General features: G+C 48.0%; 1 protein-coding gene across 1 annotated transcript in view; it reads left to right on the top strand.

Moving 5' to 3' along the window:
* The first annotated feature begins 743 nt into the window (after nucleotides 1-743).
* Nucleotides 744-11,568, top strand: part of NRBP1 (nuclear receptor binding protein 1) — an 85,413-nt gene continuing 74,588 nt past the window's right edge. Inside the window, exons 1-2 of the mRNA XM_032775205.2 lie at nucleotides 744-865; nucleotides 2,452-2,688. Coding sequence (XP_032631096.2) covers nucleotides 818-865; nucleotides 2,452-2,688 — 285 coding nt within the window. The 5' untranslated portion in view covers nucleotides 744-817. The remainder of the gene's footprint in view (nucleotides 866-2,451; nucleotides 2,689-11,568) is intronic.

Here is an 11,568-nt window from a genome sequence, read left to right as displayed (position 1 = left end):
GATCGCCCTGTGAGCGAAAGCGGGGCGGGATTGGCGGGCTGCGGCCCATCCGTAGGCCTCGGGGCCTGCAGCCTGGAATGGAATGGCTCGTTGTGGCATGGGAGGTGCTGCGCCCATCCTTGTGGGCCTCGGCTGCAGCCTGGGATGGAACCGGGCCCCGTGTCCTCGAGGGCGGAGTCGGGCTGCGCCCTTATCCATGTGGGCCGCGGGCCTGACCAGACTGGAATAGGGAATGTGGGCCCGTTCAGCTGGGACGAGGAGAGCGAAGCGGGCATGCGCACTCATCCACCGTGTTCTGCTGCCCAATCCCCGTGGCCTCGGGCTGTCAGCCCTCACTGGCACGGGCCTCGTTCAAGCTGGGCGGGAGGGACGTCGCAGCAGTCCCTATGGGCCCCAGCCGCTCCAGCCGCCAGGCCAGGGCCCGCCAGGTCCCAGGGAGCCACCAGAGTGCCCCGCCCCCCGTCGCTGACCTCCCGGCGGAAGGGCCAGCGGGCTCCAGCATGGCTGCCCCCGCCAATCCGGGAGGCGGCCGGGACGGCGGGCCTGGCGGAATCAATCTGGCCCGGTCTGGCCCAAGGCCACCAAGCAGGGGGGCGGTGTGCGCCGCGCTGCGGTTTAGTGCCCAGTGGCTGTTCGGCGACGTAGGCAGGCAACCGCGGCGGTCGGCGCGGCGACGAAGAGTCGGAGCCGACCGGCGCCCACCCCGCGTGTGAGTTGCGAGCAGCGCGCCGGCGCGCCCTGTCTGCCGGCCCCTGGCCGCGCCGAAGCTGCGTCTCCCTCCCTCCCTACCCTCCCGCGGGCGGCCGCTGAGGCCCCAATGGGAGAGGGGGTTAGACGGGGCCCGGGCCGGGCGAGTCGGGGCGAGGTGGCAGAGCTCGGCGGGGGGGGCTGGCTGCACCGCCCTGTCGGGAGGCGGTGAGAGTCTGGGGGGCCGATGCCTGCGACGAATCTGGGTGGCGGCCCCCTGCGGGGGCGGTGAGAGTCTGGGCGGGCCTGGATGGCCGGCCTGCGGGGGGCCGGTGTGAGTCGGGGGAGCAGGGGGGCCTGGGAGGGCGGAGGTCTGTGCGACGGCCGGCCCTGCGGCGGGGGCGTAGAGTCGCCTTGGGCGGGGCGGTATGGCGCGGCCTTGCTGGGGGCTGAGAGTCGGGGGGGCTGGCGCCGGGGCCCTGCGGGTGCGTGAGAGTCTGGGGGGAGGCGCTGCACGGGCCGAGGCCTGCGGGGGGGCGGTGAAAGTCGGGGGGTGAGGGGGTTGACGGGCTTTGGCCTGTGGCGGTGTGTATGTTCTGGGGTGGGCGGTCTGGACGCGGGGGCTCCGAGGCGCCGCACGAGGGGAATTTGTGAGGAGTCTAGGAGGGGGCGCTGGACGGGCCCGGGGCCTGCGGGGGGCGGTGAGAGTCTGGGGGGGGGCTGAACGGGCCCAGGTCCTGTTGGGGGCGGTGAGAGTACGGGAGGGTCGGCGGGTGGGTGGTGGGGGATGTGCCTGGAGGGGCCAGTGAGGGCCTAGGGAAGCCGGGTGGTGAGGGCCTGAGGCCTTGATGAGTGGCTTGAGGCCTCAGGGGGTGTCCTGGGCTGGGACCCCCGTTTGAGATCTCAGGGCAGCTGTTCCCCGGCTCTAATCTGCTTTTCCCCTTTCCCTGGTGGGACAGAGATGTCACATTACTGGGAACTGGTGCTGAAATGAGTAGGGGGCGGAGGAGACTGGTGAGTGGGGTCTGCCCCTGTTAGCCAAGACCGAGCTTGGCACTTGTTGAGTAGACCCTGTGAGTCTGGTGCTCGCCGCCTTGCCAGTGCTTGTATGAACTAGCTACATTTCCCCATAGCAGACCTGGCCCAAATCCGTCTCTTCCCTTGGGCTTCCTGGTCTAGGGATCTGCTGGATTGAAATGATTCTGTGAAATCTCAGAGAGTGGCCCATGTTGTTGTTGGCCAACTTGTGCCAATGTGCAGTGCTCATTCTTCGTACATCTAGTAATGCTCAGAAAAATGCATCTCTGCCTACCTGAGCAGCAAGATTTCTCCCCCTTAACCAAGCACTAGTTCTTTAGCCTTCACAGAAAGCAAGGCCTGCCAAATAAGTGAGAGAGGCAGAAGGTCCCCCGCAGTGATTGACCCAGGTTTATCTGTAGGGAAATAGGAAACAAACAGAATGCTTTGCCTTCCAGTGGATCAGGTCTCACAGAAAGAATGTTCTCCCCAAACAACTAGGGTGGCTGCAGTACCTTAGGAACATGTAGGGTGAGCTCACTGGTTGGGCTCAAAGCAGATCAGCAGTGGTCAGATACTAAGTGCTGCTTTGCTAAGTCTTAGAAGAATCAAGTGAAACTCTTCTTCTTGAGTGAGCTGCCCTGAGCTGGAGAGTGGCTGTCCTTGAGGAATATCCACCCCACTTTCCCTAGTACTGGGTGGGGTGCTTGACTAGAGATGGTATGTGAGCTTTGTCATGGTTTCCAGGTACTAGAATTGCATCCCATCATGTCCGAAGGAGAAGCCAAGCAGGTTCCCAGCAGTGGTTCAGACACAAAGCCAGAATCCACATCTTCTGGGCCAGGAATGACCTCCGTGTCTCCACCAGTGACTTCTGCAGCTCCGGCAGCACCCCAGGAGGAGGAGGAAGAGGAGGAGAGTGAAGATGAGTCTGAAATCCTTGAAGAATCTCCTTGTGGACGGTGGCAAAAGAGACGCGAAGAGGTCAGTGCCCAGCAAAGGGCAGGGAACTTGTAATGTTGTGAAGGCCAAGACTGTAACAGGGTTCAAAAAAGAACTAAATAAGTTAATGGGAGATAGATCCATCAATGGCTATTAGCCAAGATGGGCAGGGATGGTGTCCCTAGCCTCTGTTTGCCAGAAGCTGGGAGGGGGTGATGGGATGGATCACTTGATGATTACCTGCTCTGTTTGTTCCCTCTGGGACACCTGTCATTGGCCACTGTTGGAAGACAGGATACTGGGCTAGAGTGGCATTTGGTCTGACCCGGTATGGCCTTTCTTATGTTATGTTCTAATGGCCTTTATGGGTGGTGGTGGGGGGGAGACAGGACACGGAAAATAGGGGATGTGATGAGAGTCGGAGATAGAGGCCTATGTGAGCTGGTGAAATTCTGTACTTTCTTTTGAGTATAGCCAGTGTTTGGGGCTGGTGGAGAGTTACAATTCCCAGGAAGAAGAATGATGGTATGAGGAAGCTCAGCCTCGGTATGAGGAACTGTTCTGTGATCTGGATAGATGTGAACTAATCTGAGTAGCCCAGGGCATCTTGTCCTGTGATTGTCATTTGACTGCGTCAAAGTGAGCAGGACAGATTGGTGCCATCAGTTTATAGATTCATAGATACATAGACTCTAGGACTGGAAGGGACCTCGAGAGGTCATCGAGTCCAGTCCCCTGCCCTCATGGCAGGACCAAATAATGTCTAGACCATCTGATAGACATTTATCTAACCTACCCTTAAATATCTCCAGAGATGGAGATTCCACAACCCTAAATCTCCCTTGCTGCAGTTTAAGCCATTGCTTCTTGTTCTATCATTAGAGGCTAAGGTGAACAAGTTTTCTCCTCCTCCTGATGACACCCTTTTAGATACCTGAAAACTGCTATCATGTCCCTCTCAGTCTTCTCTTTTCCAAACTAAATAAACCCAATTCTTTCAGCCTTCCTTCATAGGTCATGTTCTCAAGACCTTTAATCATTCTTGTTGCTCTTCTCTGGACCCTCTCCAATTTCTCCACATCTTTCTTGAAATGCGGTGCCAGAACTGGACACAATACTCCAGTTGAGGCCTAACCAGCGCAGAGTAGAGCGGAAGAATGACTTCTCGTGTCTTGTTTACAACACACCTGTTAATGCATCCCAGAATCACGTTTGCTTTTTTTGCAACAGTATCACACTGTTGACTCATATTTAGCTTGTGGTCCACTATGACCCCTAGATCTCTTTCTGCCATACTCCTTCCTAGACAGTCTCTTCCATTCTGTATGTGTGAAACTGATTGTTCCTTCCTAAGTGGCACTTTGCATTTGTCTTTATTGAACTTCATCCGGTTTACCTCAGACCATTTCTCCAATTTGTCCAGATCATTTTGAATTTTGACCCTGTCCTCCAAAGCAGTTGCAATCCCTCCCAGTTTGGTATCGTCCGCAAACTTAATAAGCGTACTTTCTATGCCAACATCTAAGTCGTTGATGAAGATATTGAACAGAGCCGGTCCCAAAACAGATCCCCTGCGGAACCCCACTTGTTATACCTTTCCAGCAGGATTGGGAGCCATTAATAACTACTCTCTGAGTACGGTTATCCAGCCAGTTATGCACCCACCTTATAGTAGCCCCATCTAAATTGTATTTGCCTAGTTTATCGATAAGGATATCATGCGAGACCGTATCAAATGCCTTACTAAAGTCTAGGTATACCACATCCACCGCTTCTCCCTTATCCACAAGGCTCGTTATCCTATCAAAGAAAGCGATTAGATTGGTTTGACATGATTTGTTCTTTACAAATCCATGCTGGCTATTCCCTATCACCTTACCACCTTCCAAGTGTTTGCAGATGATTTCTTTAATTACTTGCTCCATTATCTTCCCTGGCACAGAAGTTAAACTAACTGGTCTGTAGTTTCCTGGGTTGTTTTTATTTCCCTTTTTATAGATGGGCACTAGATTTGCCCTTTTCAGTCTTCTGGAATCTCTCCCGTCTCCCATGACTTTCCAGAGATAATAGCTAGAGGGCTCAGATACCTCCTCTATTAACTCCTTGAGTATTCTAGGATGCATGTCATCAGGCCTGGTGACTTGCAGGCATCTAACTTTTTCTAAGTGATTTTTAACTTGCTGTTCTTTTTTATTTTATCTTCTAAACCTACCCCTTCCATAAGTCATTCACTTATGTTAGACATTCCTTCAGACTTCTCAGTGAAACAAAGAAGTCATTAAGCATCTCTGCCATTTCCAAGTTTCTGGTTACTGTTTCTCCCTCCTCACTGAGCAGTGGGCCTACCCTGTTCTTGGTCTTCCTCTTGCTTCTAATGTATTGATAAAAAGTCTTCTTGTTTCCCTTTATTCCCATAGCTAGTTTGAGCTGATTTTATGCCTTTGCCTTTCTAATCTTGCCCCTGCATTCCTGTGTTATTTGCCTATATTCATCCTTTGTTCTTTTTATTAGTGAGTGGTCCAGTCATAGAACCTGGTTCCCTTCCTGAGCTGAATTGTACCCGACATCTCTCAAAGTAGCTTTCTCCCATTGGTTCCTTTGCATCCTTCTGTCTCTCACCCTGTCGTCATTTCCAGATAGTAGTTTGTTTTACCCCTGTTTGTGTAAGAGAGCGAGACAACACATTGAATGTACCTGAGTGCTACTGAATAGTACTCCACATGGTGGTGGAGTTATTTCCTACCTAATCCCCTTTGGACAGTGGCAAAAGAGAGAAATTCACAAGCCCCATTTGAAAATGATTTTCTTCAGTCTCTGGAATGTCGAGTCCAGGGGCCTACCTGTGGCCTGTGTGTGTTAGGGGTTATTTCTCTTTTTATCCATGTTGGGTTGGAGCTGGTGCAGTTTATTTCTGCACAGAAAATGGGCAACAGAGAAGTGAAGGATGGTATTTGTGGCATCAGTGCATACGTCTCATCAAGCCTTTTGTTGTTGGATATTTAGAGAGCATTGGCTAATTTGTGTTTTGCTGTCTTTGTCTGGTGATTTAAGGCATTCTCTGATGTGGAGGTTACCACAATCATCCATCCCTCTATCAGCTGCGGGCTGGACTCTTGTGGCTGTGCTTTGGGCTTGACTTGGAACTTCAGCCAATGCAAAATACTGCCTTTTAAGTAGGGGTACGCCATGTGAACTTGAGACTCATGCTGCTTGCTCTGCACAAAGCTCCTGGTGCATAGCAAGGTTTTGTTTGCCATTTATAAAGCTCCCAGTGGGCTGTCAGACTCCTGCTTCCTTCCATTTTCCATTGTGGCCCGTGTATTTCACGCAGTCCTAGTTGTCTGTTACCAGAGCTGACCTGCAGGTAGGTGACAGGACTTCTGTGAGGAGTCCTTGGGTCTGGGATTTGCTCCCTGATGCGGTCTGCTAAAATAAATATTGTCTTGAGTATCATGCAAGACACACCCCATCCTCCCCTTTCAGAGCTTGGCTTTACTAGGAAAAAGAAGTGCACACTTCATGTCAGGTATTATCAGGTAACTTCTTAGGGAAGACAAGACAGTTAGAAGGTCAAGGTGAACCCAAGGCTTACTCATAGTCTTTATGTTGACCTGCTAATACGTGCAAAGTGGCTGAGCCAGAATTAGAACTCACGACCCCTTGACTCCTCATTCCTCCAGATCAAACTGCCTTCCTGCTAGAGATGCTGAGCATCTGCAGTTCCCTTTGATTTCAACTGAAGTTATGAGTGCTTAGAACTTCTGAAAGTCATGTTCCGTGTGTCTCAAGTGAGGCACCCACAAAATAAGGAACACATAGCTAGTGGCTATCTATGCAAATTTTGGCTTGGCTTGCCCAATGGTCATATAGGAAGTGTGTGGGTTTGATGGTGTGGACTGCACTCTCAGCAAGTTTCCAGATGACACTAAACTGGGAGGAGTGGAAGGTAGGGATAGGATACAGAGGGGCCTAGAAAAATTGGAGGATTAGGCCAAAAGAAACATGATGAGGTTCAACAAGGAGAAGTGCAGAGTCCTGCACTTAGGACGGAAGAATCCCATGCACTGCTACAGACTAGGGACCAAGTGGCTAGGCAGCAGTTCTGCAGAAAAGGACCTAGGGGTTACAGTGGAACGAGAAGCGGATATGAGTCAGTGTGCTTTTGCGCGAGAGGAAGGCTAATAGATTTTGCTATATATAGTAGCGGGCGCGCAAGCAGATCGAGGATGTGATCATTCCCTCTACATCGACATTGGAAGGCCTCATCTGAAGTACTGCTGTCCAGTTTTGAGCCCCCACACAAAACAATGTGGAAACATTGGAAAAAGAGTCAGTGGAGGCAACGAAAAATGATTAGGGGAGCTGGACACAATGACTTCTGAGGAGAGGCCTGAGGAACTGGTTGTTCTAGTCTGCGGAGAGAAGAATGAGGGATTGATCGTGCTTTATCAACTATCTGAAAGGAGTTCCAAGAGGTGGATCTAACCTGTTCTCAGTGGAGCAATAACAGAACAGGCGGAGGAATGTCTACAAGTTGATATTAGGTGAAAATTGTTTTCACTCAGGAGGGTGTGAACACTGAAGGGTTCTACCATAGGGAGGTGGTGGAATCTCTTCTCTAGAGGTTTTAAGTAACTTGCAAAGCCCTGCTGGTATGATTTAGTTTGGAATTCGGTCCTTGCTTTGAGCAGAGGTTGGACTACAGCTACCTCTTGAGGTCCTTACCTGTGTGATCAGCCTTTCCTTTCTATAAAAAAGCCTTCCTTAAGGCCTTGTCTATAGGGAACATTGACTGACTAGGCTGTAGTAGAGTAAATGTTCACAAATAGCTCCTTGTTGATGCGTTTCTGGAATAAGCATTTTATTCCCAAGAATGGCTATGGAATGAATAATTATTCCTGGAATTAAAGTTGACTGTTGCATTCCGATGTGTTTCACAGAAGGAGCTATTGTGGAACAACTTTTCACTGATGTCTCGTGTAGACAAACTCTTTTCACTACACATGGCCAATTTGGCAGGAGTGAGGTAGTGATTCCTGTTGAACAACATTCTAGTGACATCTAACACAGCTGCTTTCCTTCCGAGCATCATCCATCCTTCATCTTGAGGTAATGCCTGTGAAACAAAATAGTGTGATCAAAATTGTACTACATATGATATATAATGCATAGGGACAAGCATTAAAGTTGCACAGGCAACCTCTCATGTGGCATTATCATCTCTTTTGAATCATTGATTAGCGACCTAAATAGTGTAGATTGGTGTTGTAATAGCCTCGCGTTCTTTAAAATTGCTGCCAACATTCTGTATAATGTAAAATCTAGTGAGACAGTATGTACAGATGGGAGAACATCTGGGACCTGGCAAATCACCAAGAGAGGCGGGTTTTTCACTAGGTTTTGTTTAATAGAATGAACGATAGCTATTAAGTGCTTATCTTTTTTACTGTACAGCTTTATTGGATACCAAGGAACATGTTCGTCGAAATGGTGTTCCTGCTTCTCTTTTTTTTCCTATCATCTCTACCAGTCTTTGGCAACAGGACAACCCGCTTACAAGGGCTTTAGGTGCAAAGTAAATAGGTTGAGTCACGAGTGAGGACAAAAGTCTAAAATGCTGCCACAGCTGTCTTCTCCAGTATTATTCCTCCACTTCTTGTTCCTCAGCATGTATCCCATAAATAGTATACCCTTGACTGGGCCTAAGAAGATTTTTTTTTTCAGAAAGATGGTGAGTGAATGAAACAAGGTTTTTTTTTTATAGTGACATCCCACCTGGAATAGCTAGAGAGCTGAAAATTCTTATACCAAGAGACCAAATCAATTCTTTCTAAAAACTTACAATTCTTTAGCAGGTTATTAAATGACAACCAACTTTGATCGGTGCATGCATAGAAACATTCCAAGTTTTAAATAGGTCAATGTGCGTACATCTGGGAGAAAGAATGAAAGCATACTCAACCTTGTACTGAGGTTCTGTCCTGGAAGCAGTGACTCTGAAAAAGATAGGGTTGTGGTGGATAATCAGTTGAAGATGATCTCCATGTGATGCTGTGGCCAAAGGGAGGTTATGTTGGACCATAAGGAAATATTCCTAACTGACAGGGTGTTAAACACTGGACTAAAGTGCCTAGGGAGCTGTGGATTCTTCCATCTCTGGAGATATTTAAGAGGGTTACTAAATCTCTATCACGGATGGTCTTGACAGTATCTTGGTCCGCAAGGGCAGGGACTGGATTGATGCCTCTCTTCGAAGTCCCCCCCCTTTTCCCCCCAGTTTCCCCCCCCCCCCCCCCCCCCCTTAGAAAAATATCTAGATCCCAATGCTGAAGCTGAAGCTAGACAAATTCAGACTGGAAATAAGGCTTGCAGTTTTAAAATGAGAGTATTAACCACTGGGAACAATTTAGCAAGGGTCCTGTTAATTCTCATCAGTTGACCATTCTTAAACATTATGGATGTTTTTTTAAAGATCTGCTCTAAGGATTATTTTGGAGGTTCTTAGATAGTATATACAGAGTCAGACCTTGAATGATCACAGATGGTCCCTCTGGCCTTGGAATACCAAAATTGTTAGCTGCACACTGTCATGGACTCTGCTCTTGATCTAAATGCATAAGATCGGTTACCTAACACTTCTCATCAGATTGCACCTTGAAAATTGGCCCACAGATTCTCACCCACAATAGGTTTGTTGCTCCTTGTGTTGATTTGGCTAGGGTTGTGGGTCAGCTGTGTGATAGCTGTGTCAGCAATACACTTAACATCTCACGATTTATCTGAAGTAGTAACGAACTAATTACGAGCCGCATCATTTTGTAATATATGCACATCTTCCTCAGGTCTGGGAAATGTACTCACCTGTCAGCAAAAAACACCTAAAACACCGTTAACGTTTTGTGACCTAACTACCTTATGTCAAGTATCAAGGTAACCGTGTATCACCTGGATCTGTAAACCGCAGCAAAGAATCCTGTGGCACCTAATAGACTAAAGACTTTGTGGAGCCTGAGCTTTCGGGTGAATACCCACCTATCGTCAGAATGCATGTAGTGAAATTTTCAGGGCAGTATGTAAAAGCAAGCAAGCTAGAGATAACGAGGTTAGTAATCCGGGAATACTGAGGCCCTGTTCTACTGCAGTTGAGTGTGAAAACCAAGGGAGGAGAAACTGTTTTATTGTAGTTGACAAGCCATTCACAGTCTTTGTTTAATCTGATCTGAATGTGTCAAATTTGCAAGATGAACTGAAGCTCAAGACAGTTCTCTCTTTTGAAGTTTGGTCTGAGTTTTTTTGCTGCAAGGATGCCACCTAAGGTCTGCTAGTACGTGTGGGCCAGGGAGGTTGAAAGTGTTTCTCTACAGGTTTTTTTGTATATGACTCCCTAATATCTGATTTTGTGTGCATTATCTGTTTCCATAGAGACTGATCCAGTTTGCCGCAAACGTACAATAGCAAGGGCTTGGCTCGGCATATGATGGTGTAATATTTAACATTGTGGACGTGCAGGTGAATGAACCGGTGATGGTGGCTGATCTGGTTAGTCCTGTTGATGTGTTGCTGTGTAGATATGTGGGGCAGAGTTTGCATCAAGTTTTTGCTGGATTGGTTGCATGAGCTAGGAGTTACTATGCGTGCGGTGTGCCAGTTTACTGGTGAGAATATGTTTCAGTTGTCTGTGGCAAGGATTGGGCCTGTCCACCAGAGCCTTGATAGTGTGGGAATCAATTGTCCATGGGGATGTTTGTAGAATCCTGTGAGCATTGGCGGATTTAAGCTGGGGGCTGTATGTGAGGCAGTGAGTCCTGTTGTTTCTTTTTGGGTTCGCTTTGCAGTAGGTCGCTTCTGTACAGCGTCTGCTCTGTTGATCTGTTTCCTTCTTCTCATGCGGGTATTGTTAGTTGTTGAGAAGCTTCGTGGAGATTTTGTAGGTGTTTGGTCTCTGCTGAGGTCTAAGCAGATGTGGTTGTATCTTTGCTACTATGCTAAACTTTCTAAGGACTTCATTTGCCAAAAGCCTGTAACCACTCCTGTTATCTTAGGAAAAAAGATCACCATTTAGTGAGATCCTCCTCTTGTAACCTTTTGCAGTCAGCTTTGGACATTATATAAATCGATAATTTGTATCATCTGGAAACTTGGTACCGTCACTGTTCTTACCCCTTTTCCATTTGTTATGACTAGTTAATAGCCTAAGTTCCAGTGGCAGATCTGTGGTATCAGACCCTCGCTGTTTAACCTTCATGCTATTTTACGGCAGTTATAAAAAACTAACCTTTTCCCTTCATGGTGCTCCGCTGGACATTTCATAAGCAATAAAACAGAAGAATGCAAGAACCTACAATGTTCTTGGCAGTTTTAGCTGATTTCCAGCCATCCTAGTGCACTGTCTAGATGTATTATTGGGTCTTACATGCATCCCTGGCCATGGAAAAATTCATCTTTGTCCATTAAAGCCGATCTTTACAAAAAGTTGTGTTCAGTGTTAGCTCAGTCAAGTTACTCTCAGTCATGGATTGAAACCCTTGCAATATAACACGCTAAAGGACGTTTTGAAATTAAATTAGCTTGCTTTTTTTAGCCTTGGCTGCCTCGCTAAACATGGCTAACATGGTTTACAGATGTTAAAAAATCAAGTAGACAGACTTATCCTGATTAGATGCTGTTTCCCAAAGGTAAAACAAACAGTTAATAACGGAACAGTTTTGTTTAGTGTCCATGCAGGCTAGCCTTACAAACATGTAATTGAAAGACAACCAATGTCAGGTAAAACTCTGAGTAGACATGAGACAAACTTGTTTTGTATTGCGTTATTGAAATTCAGCACTGTGTGTCACATTGGTTCTGAGACCTGTGTGGCACTTAATCAGACGCACCTGGCCAGCTGACATACTTGCACAAAAAAGTATCGTCAGTTTTCTC

The sequence above is a fragment of the Chelonoidis abingdonii genome, chromosome 3 (genome assembly GCF_003597395.2).
Source record: "Chelonoidis abingdonii isolate Lonesome George chromosome 3, CheloAbing_2.0, whole genome shotgun sequence".
In the NCBI taxonomy this organism is placed as follows: domain Eukaryota; kingdom Metazoa; phylum Chordata; order Testudines; family Testudinidae; genus Chelonoidis; species Chelonoidis abingdonii.
The sequence above is the reverse complement of the archived record's forward strand: the minus strand, read 5'-3'. Positions and strand labels throughout refer to the sequence as shown.